The sequence below is a fragment of the Falco rusticolus genome, chromosome 3, assembly GCF_015220075.1.
Source record: "Falco rusticolus isolate bFalRus1 chromosome 3, bFalRus1.pri, whole genome shotgun sequence".
NCBI classification, from domain to species: Eukaryota; Metazoa; Chordata; class Aves; order Falconiformes; family Falconidae; genus Falco; species Falco rusticolus.
The window spans coordinates 61,655,647-61,674,499 of record NC_051189.1 but is presented as its reverse complement, the minus strand read 5'-3'; the positions used below and the strand labels follow the sequence as shown (position 1 = coordinate 61,674,499).

The window sequence follows — 18,853 nt, the reverse complement described above, 5'->3', positions numbered from 1 at the left end:
TCCCAGAGGTATGGCTGCAAGAGCTTTCCTGGGCTGCAAGCACCTTTGATTCTCCCCCGAGTGATGTTTTTGTTCTCTGGAGGGAGTTCTGTGGACAAAGCAGTACAGTCCCAAGCTGTTACTTTTTTTCTTAGGTCATGTCTGTGGGTGTAGAATAGTGTGTGGTAAAAGTCTTTTTACCCTGGCCTTGAAGGGGGAAGTGGCAGACTGTTTCTGCCACATGCATGCCACTACTGTTTTTTGAACATTATCCACTGAAAATACTAACAATATTTTCCCCCACCCCAAAACCAAACTATTATTATACCTAGATGTTTCTGTTGCTGAAGGTGATAGAGAACTTCCGTTGTGCTGTGGTAGGGATCCCTGTAGCCTAATTTGGTTTAATAATTACCTCTGTTTGGTTTTGTCAACTTTAAGATTAAATTGATTTCCTCTTATATATTAGGAGAGAAGATTTATTTTTTCTAATTCTGCAAGCAGCCTTAAATCCAATCAGGTATTTGTGCTTTTCCTCTTGATATGTGGGAAATGATGTTTTGAACTGAATTCTGAACTTTTGCTGTCCTCTGTGGTTGTGCCAAGGCTCGGGAAGGCCAGACTGCTTCTCCCTGTTTCAGGGAAGGCTCCTTAACACAAATGGGACTGTTACTTCCTAAGCAAAGCTCAAAACAAGATGGAGAAAGAGCCTCTTTCCCATGTTGGCCGTTGTGTTTGAGATTTTTCAACTGACGGTTGATTGAGTGGTTGGCAGCACTGATTGTGCCAAAGAATGTACCAGGCAGAAAGACTGTATGAGCCTTGCCATCATCCACCCTGAAGGCGACTCAGGAGTCATTGCTGACGCAGCTGATGGATGAAATAAGAGATTAATTTGGAGCAGGTGACAATTTTATGTTTTTACAAAAGCATGTAGATTTTCATAGTAGAATTTTAATTCCTGGAAAGTCTCATGAGGATGGTAGGTCTCTCTGAGGGTCAAAAGGGCACATCCGTGTGGAAAAAAGGCTACGCTTGGAGTTACTATAGGGTTGCATCAAGTAATCCCGTGCTCATATATTTTCTGACAAATTAAATCAATTATTTTGGTGCACATATAGCTGAAAAAGAGTGCAATGGGTCACATTCCTGCTGTTTGGCAGTAAGTAGTGACGGGCAGCACCACTGGAATTGATAACATTTTCATTTGTGTCTGCCAGCATGAAATGTGTCTCTGTCCATACCAAGCTAAGTCAGAAACAAAAATGCAAGGGAAAAAGAGTGTGTTTCAACAAACCAGCTGAATAATAATGTAGGAAAATGTTTCTGCTGTAATTGTTTACAGTGGAAATTGAATATCTTCGTGGCATGTCATACGTTTACTGCCACAGAGAAATTTTGAAAAAATCATGTATTGTTAGTATCTCTGGAAAATGAACATGTTTCCTAATCAAGTACACAAAAGTATTTTATCACTTGCATAAACTGTGGTTTGTGTACACATGCAGGCTAAAATTATCTTTTGATTTTTGGATGCTTCAAAATCTGATGTCCAGTGCTACCCAGCCTTGGGCCATTTTTATAGTTCTGTCGAGCATCTTTAATTTGGAAGAACGGATGCTCTTTTTGAAGTGGAGCCACTCAAAATCAGTGACCATTTTTGAAAATGTTTGATTGTAATGTATATGATAAAACCTACAAAAGCTTCAGCTGCAGCTTTTCCCAAGAGTTTGAAGATACAAGTAGGGGGTTTTTGGGTGTCGTTTGGATCAACACTTGTTTGATAAAATCTGAATCTTACACAAACTCCTTGCAGGTCTAGCTGCATAACTGAGAAAGCTGACTGTTGTCTGCTTCCTCCATCTGTCTTCGGTTCCCATGCCAGCTATGGAAAAGCAGGACAGAGGGAGGCTGCATGGCTGTTTCTAGGTCAGAAATCAGGAATTCTTGTTTATGTTTTAGCTCTATTGGCTCATTTCCCAACTTTTCTGTGTGTCATTTTTCAGCCTGTAAAATAGAGATGATGTTCTAAGGGTGACAATTTTTGTGTTCTGAAAATATTTGGGTCTTAAAAACTGTGCATAGCTGCTACATCGTTGTCAACTCCTGGGTAAGCAGGAGAGCAGCATTATGCCCAGAACTAGTTGTGTTTGTAGAAGAGCTAGGGCGACAGGATCTGCAGATTTCACATCTGAGAATGACCCAAGACATACTGTGGGCTTGTTTTCTCTGCTAATTCTGACTTGTCTAGGTTGTTCTCTGAGTGCTGCCCAGTGTTGCCCTTTCCATACCTGCTCTAGTTTTTGCAGAAGCCCTGAATTAATCCATCTGTGCTTCCTCCTGTTTTTGTTTTACTGCTCCACCCATAGTATTAAAAAAAAAAAAAACACCAACAAAAAAAACCCAGAACCAAACACCTGGTTACCGTAGGAATGTTAAGTCCTAGCAAGCCTTGCACATTCTTTATACTCTTCCTTCATATTCATGTGGCTTTGCCTTGTATGGTATTAAGCAATTTTGACTACTCCTGACATTTCTCATATTGAGGAAAAAGTTGTTACCCTACTCATACTGTCTACAGTGAGATACTGGTATGTAGGATATGCTGGATTTGACTGTGCTAATCTTTCTCCACTGTCTTATACTACAGCTTCCCTATGTCACTTGAAAAATTATTCTGAAGTAGTCATTTTACAAAGTGTTTCAAAATATCAGAATTACTATTATATCAGAGCATGTTCTCTTCTAAATTAATAGCACAGAATCACTGAAATGTTGGTCTAAAAGGGGTGTAAAATGATCATACATGCTGTATATCAGTATGCTGTGCATGTTAGATATACCTGTATCCAAACTCATACCTGACCATTCTCTGATCTGTTTGCTAAAACCTTTAGTGGGAAAAAGCTATGTGTATTTTTCTTCTTTGATATTAAAAACATTTTCCTGTCACCCAACAAATGATCTCTGTTGGAAAGTAACTTTATTTCTGCTCATCCTTCTCTACAGGACACAGGAAACAGCTATTACTGTCCTTTACAATAACCAAAGATAAAGTCAGTCAAAATGATTCTCAGCAGTCTCAGTTTTGTGGACTAAACAAACACCGTTATTTCAACTCTTCCTAATAAGCTGTATTTTCTTGCTCATATAATTTTTTTCCTGTTTTCTAGACTCCTCAGGACCTCACCTGAGGTTCTGTTTGTGCTGGATGAAACAGAATAGAACTGAGTAATTACATTTCAGGATATTGCTACTTCATCTGAAAAGGGGATTACCCTTTTCCTGCAGCACCATTGCATTGCTGGCTGGTGTTATACCTCCCAAATGTTGGGGGTTTTTTTTGTGTGTGTTTTTTGGGTTTTGGGTTTGTTTTTTTTTACGGCTACTCAAGCCAGTTTCATCCAGCTGTATTTTTTCAAGAAGCAACTTTCTGGGTTTTATACTATGAACTGTCAGTTACTAATTTATTCAGTGTTAACTGCTGGTTAAAGTATTTTGCCAGGCTATTTGGGGGCAAGGTGACTTATCACAAGCCCCAAGAATTAGCAGTGTTGTGTGGCTGCTTCTGCAGTTATGGAACCAATACAGAAAACTTCACGGACAGAGAGGATTTCTGGCAGCTGTTAACAGCATGAGCACGTTGTTCCCTCCCATGCGCTCTCGGGTTGTTAACAGCCTCACAGCTTGGATCTTCAGTATATTCAGCTCAGCCCAGTGGCTTTTGCCTTGCACTGTGACCCCTGTGCAAAGTGCAGGGAGTTGGCCAGATGGGTGATGGGCTTACCCGGGTTGATGGCAGAGGAGGGGAGATGCTGGGGTTGTGCCTTGGAGCTAGAGGTGTACGCCACCTCCCTTAATCTGATAGCGGTTACAGTTCCCACTTGCAGGCTAATGGGCCCCAAGCGCCCTGTACCATGTTTTTAGGTTAAGTTGCAGACCCACGGTAGGCAGTAGCGAGCTGTTTTCGTCTCCCCCCTCTCTTCCCAGGCATGAATGGTTCCTTGCAAAAATTGCCAGGCTGCAGTCAGGTGCGCTGCATGGTCAAGATGGACGGAGACACACACACACACATGATAGCAGCATGTGATGGGCTGTACGTAACAAGAGAGGCAACATTTTATACAAAGACAGGAGATGCAGAGAACAAAAGAAGACAGACTTGAGACCTAGAGAATAAGAGAGGAACAGGAAAGGTTTTGAACTGCCAACAACAAAGGGTACTGAGGCTGGCAGGTGATCATCACTGCTTTGGATCAGGCTTGCTGTGATGGGTGATCTCGTGGCTGGTGAGTGCCTTCTGCTGGTGTGTTACCTCTGAGGCCCAGTCTGTCTTGAGGGTGGCATGCTTTCGTCCTGCCTGTATGCCCTCCAGCCTGGTCTGCCAAAAATTCTTGCAAGATACAAAACCCAAAGGCGACCCCCAGCAAACAGTAGTAGTATCAAGTACCACAAATGCCAAGGATACACACACCCCCACCCCAGTGGGTAGCAACGTTACCAGACATGCTGTTACCTCCTGCCTTGGCAGGTGTTACTTGAACAGCCCGTACCGTGGCCTCTGTTGTTAGGGGGGTGGGAGATGCGGAATATGCTTTTGTAGAGATACATAACCGGGTGTGTGTTGATGTGCAAGCGTGTCGGTGCAGGTCTATAATCGGCAGTGTCTGCAATGCCATGCACTCAGTGTACGTTAATCACGGAAGATAAAATTGCGATTAAAACGCACGGCGATTTCAGAGAGGCCAGCTGAGACTGGGTGTTTTGGCGCTGGCTGCGGAGGCTGAGGTTCACAGCCACAGAAAACCCGGCTCCGGAGCTGGTGAGGGGTGCCGCTGTCACCGCCCGGCGCGGGCCGGGTGGCAGATCCGCGCCTCTCGGCGGCTCGGAGGCGCCGGGCGAGCTCCGGGGCTCGCCCCTCCCTGCCGCGGCAGTGCGGGCCCGGGGGCGCTGGCTGCTCCGGCGGCGCCGCTTCTGCCGCTGCCCCGGCAACGGGCGGGGTGCCCGCGTGCGGCCGAGGCCCTTGCCTGCCCGCGGTCGCTCGCCTGTGACGCGGGCTGCTCGCCGCTGCTGGGGGCCGAGCGGGGCGGCTTCGCTGCCGAGGCGCCTGCGTGAGGGCCGTGGGGCGGCCGTGGCGACGGGCGGTGACCGGGGCAGCCGTGCGGGGCCCTGCGGCGGCGCCGGCCCCGGCGCGGCGGGTGCGCTTGAAGGCGGGCGCGGGCGGACCGCGGCCCTCGGCGGCCGCCCTGCCCGAGGCGGGGCTCCGCGGCGCCATGGCCCTGCCCGCCGTCCACAAGTGCCTCCAAGTGAGTGGGGCCCCGGGCGGTGCCGGGCCGCGGGCTGGCCCCCCGCACGCTCCGGGGAGCTCGGCAGCCCCGCGGAACGCCCTAGCGGCCCGGCCCGGCGAGAGCGCCCGGGGACGCACGGGCACGGCGACTCTGGGTCCCCCGGGTTTGCCTTTACCTCCAGGGGCTGAGCTCCCGCGTGCGGCAGCTGGCGGTTTCTCGTGGCCGGCCTTCCTTGTGTGGGCCGAGCATCGGCCGGGAGCACCGGTCCTACCGAGCAGCCTGTAGGTCGGGGCAATACCGTGACTTGCGGTGGGGTCGCCGGTGAAATGACACGCGTGACTGCGTGCTGCTGGGCGAGGCCCAGCAAAAGTGCGTGCGAGAAATTCTGCTGATGTGGCTGTCAGCTTTGGTGAGGTTAAAATAAGAACAGATGTGAGCTTACTCGCAGAGCTGATTTTTAGAAGTATAACTGAAAACGTGTATGTTTTGTCCCTTTGTGATTTATCTTTTTAAAATGCAAAACCAGTTTGCCTTATCATTCCCTAATGAATTAATGAAGTTACATTAAAAGTCTTAATATATGTGATAAAGATGCTGTGTTTTAGTCAATTCTTCATAGAGTTCGAAGCCCATTATTTTTCTTCCTATTTTGCTTTGTATAGTTTAAGATAAAAATAGCAAAACTTTTGGGAGAGAATTTTAATGTGAAATGTTATCAGCATAATTAATATTTGATCTGAAAATGTTGCTTCATTTTTCCTTTTTAATTCTCTTCCTTTTCAGCTCAGTGATGAAAATGAACAGTTAGTCAAGAAGTTGAAAAAACTACACATAAAAAATAAGGAGCTAGAAAAGAATCTGGGTCAGATCCAGGAAAAACTGTATCTGCAGCAGTTAATGCGTGACTATGGCACAAGCAGAGAGTAAGAATTGTCAAATGTTTCTTTTTGTGTCAAAAGAAGTGCATGTTGTAGTTTAACTTTTACCTTGATATTCTTCAGATGAACTAGGCCCTATATGATGTGCATATTTTGAGGGGCCCTCTGTGAACAGGGTGGTGGGGATGGAGAATGCTGCACGCCTGTAAGGGGATAAGGTATGGCTGGGGAAGGTAGTACAAAATTCATTGCTGTAGTGAAAGAAACAGTTTTATTATCAGTAAGTAATACTCCTGCTTAGGCAACATGCTAACTCTTAACTGCAAAGAGTTTTGGACTATTTTTCCACCAAACAGTAGTTAGATAGTTAAATTGCATCAGTACTGTTTAAAAGATTTGGAAACTGGGACCTTAGGACCTGAAAAATAACAGTGATAGTGGTCTGGAGAGTGTCTGCCAAGATTTAAGTACCTATTTGCAAACATTTTCAAGTTGAAACTTTGCTGTGTTTATGATCCTTCATGGAAACCTCTACTGTAAAATCAAACTGAAAAGTAACTTAGCTTTTTTTTCAGTTGCTTTGTTTGATCCAATTAAAATTGTAAAATCTAATTTTATTAAGCTGTTGTGTTTATTTCAATTAAGTGTTCAAGTTCAAACAGAAGCCCATTTATGGCGTAAGGGTGGATACAGCAAGGATCTTATTCTAGACGGTAACAGTGACAGGTGAGTTCTTGGGAAATGCTCCTTCACAGAATTAAATATCCTTCTCTGTAGTCTAGAATGTGCTGTTCATGATTAAGTCAGTTGATTTTTTTTTTAACTGTTGTGGAAGTGGCTTCCAGCATTTGAAATAATGGAAAATAGTATTTCTTTTAAAAATGTAAATAAAATTAAATCTTAGATTAAATTTGAAAATAGCACTAAACAAAGAACAAAATGGATTTCTTTTTCAGGTCTTTCACTAAGAAAAGTTGAATGAGCCAAGGAAGCTTATTCATGTGTGTGTGAACATGCATGATCTTTTTTGTAGATTTTAAACCTAGAATTATGTATTTTCATTTTCTGTTTTGTGGGAGCTTTCTTAGCTCATTTTTTCTAGGTCAGTTTCATGTGTATATAAAATTTATAGACTGGTACTGTTTTTCAAAATCGGCCAGACAAGTGATTCTACTTTTCAGTCTAACTGATTTTAGAAGTGAGCCGCTACTTACCAAAGGTTGCCAATTAATGCTAGAAATAAACTCTCGTAACTGCTTTTTTGATGCAAAAGATACATTTTTGCTTTCAGAGAATATATATTGAAACTTTTAACAACTAGGCATGTTACATAAAAGGTAGTTCCATCCCGGAATGCCTTGATTTTGAAATAAATAGGCTGCTCTGTTCTTTCAAAGGCTAAATTTTGTCTGCTTACAGAAATAGGCTGTGGAGCTTAAAAGGATAGAGGCAGACCATAGTGCTTTTGTTTTAAGCAACCTGTTTTTAGTGTTTCCTTTAGGTGTCTGTAAAAGGTTAATTTTTTTCCCTTCCCTTTTTTAAAAATACTTTTACAATGTACCAGACTGTTTTTGCAAACTAGATGGGAAGGCTGGGTGTCTAGCTCTGGGCTTGAATTGAGTACCTAATTAGATGCTTATCTGGAAGAAGTCCAAGTTACTCCTTGAATCTAGTGCTGGACCTGCTTGTGTTAGGTTGTACGTGGATAACCTGACAGCTTTTTTCCTAGCATCTATTTGTTTGTTATTTTACAAAGCTGTTCTGTACTGTAGTATTGCTCATCCTGCTTGTGGTGCGCAGTCATGAGTTAGTATGAGTGCCAGCTCTTACTTGAATTCCTAATAAAACAGGAAAAATGTCTGTTCATGTTCATCACTTACGTTATGGGCCTGATATATGTAGACTGAATGCTATGAAATATGGTAGGAAATTAGTGTAGCAGAACTTGATGCAAAACAGTGTCAAGGGGAAGGATCCCAAATCTGTTTATTTGACATTGATTTTTTTTTTTTTTTTTTTACCCACTCACACTCATTTTCTCCTAGATTTCATTCACTCATATCCTCACACTCATGCACTCAGAAGCAATGAGAACCTGGTTTGTGCAACACATGGATGTTGTCTCACGAGTCCTCATATGTGTTCTTGATTGGTGGCAATAAACTAGTTTCTAGACAAATTTTTATATCCTTCAGGAGTGGTCTTTTGCTTTTCCTGTTGTGCTAATGGGGGTAGGAATGGTATATGTGACATGCTGCAAAGTCATTGCCACCCTCTTGTTGTTAGTGTATAGGTCTTCTATCAATAAGTTATTTGTACTGAGGTTTAATCAGAGTGTGGGTGTGTGGGCTGGACAACAGCAGGGTCCTCAGCCTGGCTGAGTGAAAGGGATTCTTTGCCATTGATACAGACCATTCTTCTAACTCTCACTTTGCTGCTTTTTCTGGTACTTTCTCTTTCTGTGTTGCCAGTCATTCATACCCATCTTAAATATTTCTGTTAGAAGTTTCTACAGTACAGCTACAGTCCAAGTGATCTCTATGGGGTGTCTGTAATACTTCTATCATAAAGGATGCACATTTTGCTGGCTTTCATGTTTTATTACAATCTATGCATTTCTTCTGTTTTAGACTCCTTGAGATGTATAATGAGCTGCAGAAAAGTTATGTTAAGGAAATAAAAACAAACCAGGAGCAAAGGGAAGCAATTAAAAATCTCACTGTAAGTAGAATTTGTAGGAGATGGTATCAAATAGCAAAACAGAAGCTTTTAGGGAGACTGTAAAGTAATTCTTACATTTGTAAAATGAAACCATGTTTTTCTTTTTATATTAATTTTTGTTTCCCATGCCATTGAGATAATGGAAAATAGTCTGTAGTTCCCTTTGAAAGTGAACTCTGTCACTGGTATGTCTGTAACTGAAAGCTGTCTTCCCTTTCCTTGCTTTTTAAATTTACTCACCTACCTACCCCTCCTTCCAACTTTATATGCATCTTCTGACCGCTCTTGCACCAGCCCAGATGTTTTCTGTATGTGTCATGAGCTGATTTAGTTCAGAAATCCAGCAGTAAGCTAATCAAATGAAGGCACATAGTCTTCTGGCATGTACCAAGATCTGTTGGCTTGCTGTGCAAAGAGGCTAGCACCATAGGAGTGGTTCAAGAAGCTTCAGGTGGGTGTTGCCTCTTTAGGCACTGATCAAGCATTACAGCTGACCAGTCTAATTAATTTCCTCTTAGGAGTCTGGGGCATGTGTTTTGTTTGTAAATTAATATTCATTATAATTTGGATTATATGTACTTTTTCTTAGAAGCTGGCAATTGCTGCCACAAAAATACGCTTTACTGTGTGGAAAGGTTTAGTATCTTTGTGCCTGCACATTTATATTGTCTTGAGAGCATGTGCTCAATAACAGTTTTTTAAAAAACACTTGATATATGCAAAACTTCACTTGCTGTATTTTTTCCTCCTTTCAGACCCTTTGGATAAATGTAGTTTTAAGTCAGCAATTGAAAGCTCTAGGTTTGCATTTAGGATGTGTTCCCAGTGGTATTCAGTTGAACTCTGTTTGTTCTATGCATTTTGAAAAATCTTTAGTTTCTTGACAGATGAAAATTTGTGAGCTAGAGCATAATCTTCAAGAGCAGAGGCAAAGAATCGAGCAACTGGAATGTAAAAAGATTTCTTGGAAAAGTAGTGCTGTTTTTGGAAAAAGAAGTCGAACCCCAGAGGAAAAAGTAACATCTCACAGGGACATTTCTAATAAGAAGCAATGCTGTTGCAGTAAATATTTAGGTAATGGTACAGTTAATTCTGATTCTGTTCTTTCCAGTATGCCCATTAGAGAGGATGCGTTTCATTAATGATCCAGAGGCACACTCCAGGTTTTATTTCTTCTACTTCAGCCAACGGTATCTAAAATGTTTTTAATTTTTGAAAACATGTTACGTAAAAACAGCATCTTGTAATCAATGCCCTGTCTGTGGATCCAGTCCTGCATTTGTTTGTGATAAAAACAAGTGCTGCTTTTCTCTGTTTCTGAAATTGGTATGTTGGTGTAATCATGGGTGGGAGTGCATGGCTGTATTTAGTACTATTTGTTATTCATTCTAGTAAGCTCTATCTGTGCAGCTCTCTGAGCTACAATGTTTGCTGCTCCATTCTTTGGTTTTCAGACACTGATACGCAAAAGAACCTGGTTTTAGCTTTAAAATATGGGACAAAGCAGTCAATACTGGCTTGTTCTTTCTCACATAAGTAAATCCACAAGTTAAGGTGCAATCTTGTTCCATTTCAAAGCATATGATCTCTTCAATATCTTTTTTATAATGTAGGCATAATTTTCAGGAAATGTGCTGTCAGCAAGGCTAATGTGACCCTCTTGCAAGTCAGAAAAAGGTAGTCAAGGCATGTGATGTATGTTTTATGGATTTTAAAGTAAAATAATCCTACATTATAAAAATCTGTTAGATTCAGATAATCCAGATGGCAGGTCCTGTGATCTTTGATAGTACCTGGCAGTGTGCTGGGCCGATTCTTAAGAATAAATCACTTATGAAAAAGGTACTTTAAAAAGCTGAACCATAATTTTCTAATACCACAAAACGTAGGCAGCCCTTTAGCTGTAATATGATTCATATGAGGGGGAGGTTGACTGTAATGGTTGAAGTCTCTATTTTTTTATTTGAATATAGAGCTATTGTTGAAGGAGATTAAAAAGCTGAAGAAAGAAAATGAAAAGTTGTCTACAGAAAGGAGAGCACTAAAAAATGAATTAGCTGGATTAGACAAGGTAATTTATTTTAGGACAAGTTTAAGAATAGATGATTTTTGAAAAACTAACTTTTCTGCCTGAACTGAAACTTATCTTTAGGCTAAACATATGTTGTTATCAAGCAAAATACATAAACCCCCCATTTATAGCATTCTGAGAAAGAAAAGAAAATGAATGACTCCTTGAAACATTAATGTCCTGCAGTACTTCTGGGCTAAGGAAGAAGAATAATGCAATTTTAATTTAGTTTGGTTTGGGTTTTGGTTGTTGTTTTAAACAGCTGTGGATTTTTAAAAAATATTTGGTTTCCTTCATGAGAGATTATTTGCCTTATGTTGTTATGACATTAAAATTGTAACTGCTGGTAACAGTCTTAATTCCTTCCAACAGACATTTGCAGAGATAATAAAACCAGGTTTTTTTAATGATCACTTTTGAATGATCTACTGCTTCATGTCAGTGAGAGGAAAGCTATTTTCTCTTGAACTTAAACATATCAAAGTTAAGTCTCTGACAGAACTCCAAAGCCCTCCCTTCAGCCCTTCCTAAGCTTAAAGTTTTCATGATTGATAGGTGTAGAAAGTGAAAGTTAGAAAATTTGGTGAGTCTTGAAATTGTGTGAAGATGAGATCTTATCTATATATATAGGATTCAGTTTAATGTACTGACCTCAGATTTTATTTTCAGCAACGACCTTGTTTAAATTGTTTTTTGCTTATTCTTCATGTCTTGTGTTGGATTTATTATTTTTTTTTTGAGAATCTGTTTTCTTCCTTGCAATCCTTTCTCACAAGCTAAACAATATTATGCTAGCTTTCATTACAGGGGTAACAGTAAAATGTGGTGATATTTCATTAGGTGTGAAACTTGTAGAACGTTGAGCTAGGGTGAGTTCTAGATCCCCGTGTTTGGGAATTGGGGACAACTTATGGCTGAAAGTTTAATCTTTCAGAAGAGAAATATATAAATCTGCAGTTATTGCTTTTTATCAGTAACCGGTTTTTAGGTTTTTTAAGTCACTGAACGTTATTTCAGATGTATGTAGCTGTTTATTTAGAAAAGAAGTCAGAAGAATAGGCAGGAGAAATGTCAAATACAGATGGATAGAAGTAGATACAACGTGACTGTGATAGGTAGGAATTTCCAAGGCTGGTGAAGTTAAGTCTTGGGTGATTACACTCTGCTTGCTGTCCTTGTATTTCCCGACGACTTCTGACTTCACTTACAAAGGACTGGGATTGCTCAGTAGACTTGAATTGCATTTAAGCTATGGCCCATCGATATTTTTAATTAGTGGAAGTTTATTTCTATGAAGCTGAATTTATCTCCTAGTTGAATTGGGTATAGCTAGAACTAATTGTTAAGTTATGCATTCTGGGATAGTATCATTATGGAAGGATCAATATGAGAAAGTGAAACCATATAGGCTGACATTAAATAAGTTCAACAGGACTTGGTTTTTATGGCTTTCTCACTGGACTATCTACATTCTGTGTAGCCTTACATATTGCTGTTTTTCATTCCCTCCTTTGTTGTAAATTGCCTTTATCTGAGCCAGTTGAACCTGTTGGATAGCATTATCCCTTGTAGGCTCTGTCAAGTTTAATGCATTCTAAATCTTACCATTTTGAATATGAAAATCACTTTTTAACACAGTGTAGTCATAAATAATAGATCCTATTCTGAAATAGGATGCTCATTAACAAAGTGTAGTTATACTTAAAGTTCTAAATGGATACTAGCAGTTGAGGTCTAAAAATATTTTATAACTTTCTAGGTCTAAATATGGAATCCATTTGTCCATCTTAAACTCTTTAGTATTGTCTTCTTCAGATGCTACCATCCTCCTCCTTAGTTTACTCTCCTCATCCCTCTCCTTGCTTTTTGTCCCTTTTTTATAATCTTGCAACTTCCAGATCTTCAAAGTAAATGGTGAGTTATCTACTACTGGCTGACTTCAGCATGTATCGCTGTATTTTTGCATAGATGTGTTTGACGTTATTCCCTTGAAATTTTGGACTGTCATTTCGTAGCTTTCTGATAATCAACTTTTTTTTCCTTCTCCCAGTTCATCTTCCTATTACTATTCTGTATTTCAGGCTCTAACATAACTTGAATTCTACTTGTATTGTGTGTTCAGGGCAAAGTTTTAAATTATTACTTAAGGTTATAGTTGATTGCTGTACCTCAGCTTTGTTTGCATAGCTGCAGTATATATTAATAAAAATATGGAAAGTGTCTCTGAACTTGGGAACAACTGAAATGCTGATTAGCTCTTCCTGAGAATGTCTTTGAAAAAAACTTTAAGGTGAATATTTTTGGTTTTTTCTAGGATTTTTTTGAAGAGATAGAAGATCTAAAGCATGCTGTACAGGAATCTGTGAAACTGAATAATCAGTATGAAAAGTGTTTGAAACAAATAAGTGTAATGTATGGACTTCCTTTTACAACATCTTTGTAACCACTGATTAATTTAATGGCAAGTGGATTTTCCACATACTTTTTTATACTTCAACATTTAAACCTACCATGGCTTATGTAGTACCATATTTTGATAACATTATGAATTTAATTATATGATCTCAATATGACAACCTGCTTTGAAATATTTCTGTATTTTGTGCCTTTGCTTTTTGTTTACATGTTTTTCAAATAAACTGTGGTCTGTATAACATCAACTAACTTTCAATACCTCTCTCATACTTGTAAAATACATTCATTGCAGGGAGTGGTAGTGGGTGTTTATGGGAATATGATAAAATCTTTGTGTTTTAATTTGAAGAATTTCCCAATTTATCCTTTTCTGTGAACTAAGTAAATTCAAAGTAGATGTGCAGATTTGGCAGTCTTCATGAATTTCAGCCCTAAGAATGTACCAATACAGACAGAAATTAATTCCATCATTAAATTATTACAGATGGATTTCCTAAAAGAAAAATGCTAAATCCCTGCTCGGAGTTTTTCTTTAATCACAATATTTAATTAAAATTTGTGGGTGAAGGAAGGGTTTAGGTTTTAGAATTGGTAAGAGTGTGTTCAGAAAGATGGGTCAGAGTTGTCTTGTGGTATCAAAACAAGAATTCATCAGAAGCTCTTGTTTGATTGAAGAGTTGAGGTATTTGAAGTGCTGAGAGGAAGCCGGACTGTGGAGAGTCACAGTTCACGAGGCAGAAATGTTACATTGCTTCAGAGAGAGCGAGAGAGAGGGCTTGGAATAAGAGGCAGCTCCCAGTGACAGGTGTACCTTGCAGAAGGGAAAACTTGTGAGATTTGAACCTGAACTTGTTTGTAACTACAGTTCACAACAGTTTAACATAGTTACATTATAGAACTGTATTTGTCTGAAAGCTGCAAATCTGTACCTTTGTGACACTGTGATGGGAAAACTGAGTGAAAACTTTATTGCAAGGTTATAAATACTAAGCTTTCTCATAACCTAATGCAGTTTCTTTAACGTAATAAAAATACTTGCATGCTTGTTAGGGATAGGACTAGGAGCAGGATGAGCACTCTTGTATCCCACTTGGTTTGTTCGGACAGTTTTATGTAGTTGGAAATTAATAAATAAATTGGCCTCAAAGCGTATGAGCTGTTCAGATTTAATTATTCCCCAAGAGAAAGGGTAAAGCTCTAGAACTACTTGCTTCCTGGTCTGGCTATAGACCACTGCGTCAGGTTTCCCGTGTTCCGTTCTTGGCTCGCTTGTAAATGAAAGCTGGATAACGTCCTGAACAGAGATAGAAAAGGGAAAGAGGAGTGATGCGAGTCTGATGCCAGTAAACTTGGTAGATGAAAAGAACAACAGCATGTATGATGGAAATATTTTAAGTGAAAAAATGTATCTAATATTTGTTAGTAAGCAAAATAAACCTGAATACTGGGGAAGAAACGCATCAGACTTTTTTTTGAGCGCCAGTCACTTGAGCATTTTTCCACCCCACAGTTTTGTGGTATAAAGTTATACTTCCAGCATGTTTAAACTTTGGTGATGTTATTAAATGAATCTGTAACTGTCCTCATACACAGGCTGATTTTTAAATGTGCAGAACGGTTCTTAGAACATGTAGATGAGGAAAAGTTCAAGGTTATTTTTCCCCTGCCTAAGGAATGTATACATTGACTGAATACAAAATTATCATGATTAGCAGAACTTTGCTGTTTGCCAGCTACTGAAGATCAGAGTTTTTCATTATAGAGTATGTCTCTGCCCAAACAATTGAAAAGAATTAATATGGTCAAAATACTGATCTCACCTTTTTTATGAGCTTTTAAAACTTGTGTCAGGCCACTCCCATATATTTAGAACAAGAAACTGAGAAATCTTTTGGTCTTTTCTTTTAATTGAGATCCTCAGACTCTAGTAAGAAACCAGATTTTAGTCTAATCTTAAGAACCAGCCAAGCAAGGAGTAGCAGCAGCAACCTGTTGTACAGCAACATGCTGAACCACAGCTCCATCTTGCAGTGTGCGCGCAGTCTGACAGCGTTATTTTTGACCTTGCCATCACGTGTGAGAGGCGGTGGGCCTCCAGTCGGTGGGTTACCCGTGTGTGAGGTTCAGGTTCCTACCGCATGTGCTTGGTTGCTGGTTAAACTGCCTTTACTTCGGCGTGCAGAGAAGCACAGCAGAGCTGAGCGAATGGTTCAGCTGGGATGTGAGCAGCCCTGGGCTGGCAGGTGGCAGAGCCAGGGATTTCTAGCAGCCAGCAGTAGGAGTTGGCTTTCAGCTCATTCTGCATCACTGACTTTCCTGTGATTTTCTTTTCTTTTTTTTTTTTTTCTTTCTTTTTTCTTTCACTATCAGGAAAGCCGGAAAAATAGGGTGCAGATGGGAGACCTCTGGCATCTTCCACACCTGCAGCACAAACTCCCCAAATAGTAACAGCTAGCAGCAGAGATGCTGGGGCAGGGAACGTGTGTAGAGATGGCCGGCACTGTGGTTTTCATTATGTCAGTTGCCATTTGTGACTTTTGAAAATGTCAGTTTTGCCTTGAAGATTTTTCTTTTCTAGTAATTGCAGGTTTGGTGTTTTTTCTATTTGATCATTTTTCTTCTGAAGATCTGATCTTTTTTTTTCCCCCAGTGATCTGTAATACTGGCTTTTTGCTGCAAGTCTAGCTGTTTCAACAGCTTCAAAAGAAATTTGGTGTGTGAAAAATAATGTAACGAAAAGCTTCTATAAAATGCGTAGATATTGGCAGCAAAATGGCAGGTTTTATTTGTTTTAGCCTTAGTGTAGGTTGCGAATAAGAATAGTCATAGAGGTTTCTTTTGTTGTTGTTGTTTTTGACAGACCTTATGCAAGTTAAGCAACTTGCTGGTATTTCCTGTTCAAATTAGTACTATTTTTCTTGGAAGAGGAGACTTATCTAGGAATACCAAAGTCTACTGTCAGATTCTGGGGTAGGTGCAGTTTGTGCAGGATAAGGCCATATGAATTTGTGCTTAGTTAAGAATTTACCTGTCTCTTGTCATTGTTGCTGAGTCTGTTGAACAGATGTTTCTGTTTTAATCTTTCCTTGTGAGATGTAAAAACAAGTTCTTGTTGATTTTTATTGCTAGTTAAAGTGCAGATGAGATGAACACTAAACAAGTTAATCACCCTTTATGTGTAGTTCCTCTGTATTGTGAAATTGCGATGTCTGGCCAGTAGTGGCTTTCTCCTGCTAAACTAAGTTTAGATAGAACTGGATTGCGTGCAGTTAAGTATTAGTCATGCTAAATAATGCATATTGGAAATGTTACACGAAGCAGCCTAATGGTTCTTTGTCTTGAATAAGTACTTTGTAGTGGTGATATGGGGAAGTTCGTGTTTGAAAATAAGTGGCTATTATCAAATAGAGGTTTTGGTTGGAAAAATAAGATAATTACACGACAGATTTGATTTCCATGAGACATCAATCAGATTGGCTAGGGCATAAGACAGTAAAGCAATTTAGGTTTTGTTTCGTGTCCTGCATGTGACTGAGACCAGGGTTTTAGAGAAGATAAACTGTAATTATTTGTGGTTCTGTAATTTTGTCCCAGTGTTACTATTTAGGGTCTAAATATTCAAAGATACTGAGTATTCCCAGTTCTAATTGGTTTTAGTGAATTCACCTGAATGTTGGCTCCTAATCACTGAGTGCTGTGTTCAGTAATTGCCAGTATCTGGACGTTTGTCCTATGTTAGAGTTTTTCTATTGTAGGAAGCAAAATTGCTGTCCCGTTCTTGAGTGGGGGACAAGACTTTTCTTCGTGGATTTCTCTAGAAGTTTGTTCATGAGCTTGTGAGGTAACGTGTTTATACCTCTCATGGAGGCCCTTTTACTGTGACCATACTACGCTGTTTACCTTTAAAAAGTGGGTCTTTCAGACATGCCCTACTCTTCAGACTGAAACCTTGAGGGTTGCACGTGGAACCTGGGTGATTTTACTTGAAAGTGAGGGCTAGTGTCTCTGTACTCTCAGGTGGGATACTTGTTTCTTGTGGGCACTTACAGTGGAGAAGTGTTTCTGCCAAGGACTGTAGAAGACAGAACTATGAAAGGCTGGGTATTTCCTCCTTACAGCAGCAATAACGAGTTTCTGTTAAATGCCTCCAAAGAAGTGAAACAGTCATTGAGCCCTATTACAATTGTGGCTTATCGAAGTGAAGACATGTGTTTTGTATTAGCCTTTCTAATAGCAGAAAATAATATTGTGGTTTCAGAAGGGGTGAGTTCCCTGTTTGGGTTACAGAATATCCGAGTTGGAAGAAATCAGTAAATACAGTAAACTTAGCAATTCAAGCTCATTTTCCCACATTTCTCATCAGCTGTAGCACAGTTCGTTTCTGAGGCTTGTTTTGTTGATGTTTCTTGTTTTCCCCTTGTTAGCAGCATTGGTTACCTAGTCACGTATCTGTGTTCCTGGAAAGCTCTGGTAAACTTGTTCAGGGATAGTAAATTGCTTTTGGTTCTTGGAGATTATAAAGTTGAGCTGTATTAAAGGTGGTAATTGCATTGATCTGGCATAGTCATGTTATGTGACTTGTGCCAGAAGGTGGTTGCATGTGGCGTTGCAGTGGCCAGGGTGATATGGATCCTAGTGGATTTTTTTTCTTCCTTCTGTTCAGGCTAAACTCCGTCTTTACTTACCTTTAACCCCTACTCACAGTGTTTTCACTGTATAGTTTTTAAAAAAGCACCATACACCAAGCTTTACGCTGGTTGCCTTGGTCCTGGTAGGAGAGAGTGCGGTTCTATGCTCAGCAGCATGGCTGTTTGCATTCCTGAAGGAGAAGACCAACTTTGCTTTTTAGGTCAATTAAATATTTCCAAATCTTTCAGGGTGACAAGAAGCTAACACTGTAGGCCTTACATGATAGCTTTTCACAAGGAATGCTGGCTTAATGAATATTTTGTATTTTCTCCACAGGGATTTGGTACTGATACAAAGCCCAACGCAATCCTTTGACCTAGCCCCTACTGACTTCGCCTGAGAGAGGAGAATTGAGCCATCGTGGAAGTGTCTGATGCTGGTACTGCAATGCTGAGTTCTAGCTCGACCACTGTGAAGAATCTTCCTTTGAAGAAGAGGCTCTGTTTCCTGCTGAAACTTGTGTGCTTTGTGACCTCGGTGTTAATATTTTGCGAATTTTTGATTTATTATGTGGTAATTTTTCAATGTCGATGGCCAGAAGTGAAAGGTGGAGCTCACATGGGTGGAAAAGAGACTTCGACTTCAGTCCTAAAAGCCATAATTTTAGCTGATACTCACCTACTTGGTGAAATCAAAGGACATTGGCTGGATAAGCTGAGAAGGTAATAATTTTTTTGAATAATCTCTTATCCTGGTTTTAGAGTTTTTAATAGTAGCTAATGGGAGAGGAGTGTAAAACCAATGTTGTACTTTTAAGAAGCACACATGCTGCCTCTGACTTGCCTGTCTGGATCTGTGCCGGGTAATAAAAC

General features: G+C 40.1%; 2 protein-coding genes across 2 annotated transcripts in view; both read left to right on the top strand.

Moving 5' to 3' along the window:
• MPPE1 (metallophosphoesterase 1) overlaps positions 1-18,853 on the top strand; it is a 32,657-nt gene that overhangs the window by 4,619 nt on the left and 9,185 nt on the right. The window contains exon 2 of the mRNA XM_037379652.1: positions 18,318-18,703. Coding sequence (XP_037235549.1) covers positions 18,429-18,703 — 275 coding nt within the window. The 5' untranslated portion in view covers positions 18,318-18,428. The remainder of the gene's footprint in view (positions 1-18,317; positions 18,704-18,853) is intronic.
• On the top strand, positions 5,056-13,601 carry LOC119144375 (centrosomal protein of 290 kDa-like). Its single transcript, XM_037379655.1, has 7 exons — positions 5,056-5,285; positions 6,051-6,190; positions 6,791-6,871; positions 8,776-8,866; positions 9,754-9,940; positions 10,840-10,937; positions 13,252-13,601. Exons 1-7 carry the CDS (start codon positions 5,253-5,255, stop codon positions 13,378-13,380), a joined length of 759 nt encoding a protein of 252 aa, XP_037235552.1. The 5' UTR covers positions 5,056-5,252; the 3' UTR covers positions 13,381-13,601.

What these genes read in the sequence shown, in the direction of transcription:
- LOC119144375 (XM_037379655.1), top strand. Translation starts at nt 5,253, where the DNA reads ATGGCCCTGCCCGCCGTCCACAAGTGCCTCCAA. An exon ending in CTGTTGCAGTAAATATTTAG is followed by an intron (nt 9,941 to 10,839) that starts GTAATGGTACAG and finishes ATTTGAATATAG; the next exon opens with AGCTATTGTTGAAGGAGATT. An exon ending in AATTAGCTGGATTAGACAAG is followed by an intron (nt 10,938 to 13,251) that starts GTAATTTATTTT and finishes GGTTTTTTCTAG; the next exon opens with GATTTTTTTGAAGAGATAGA.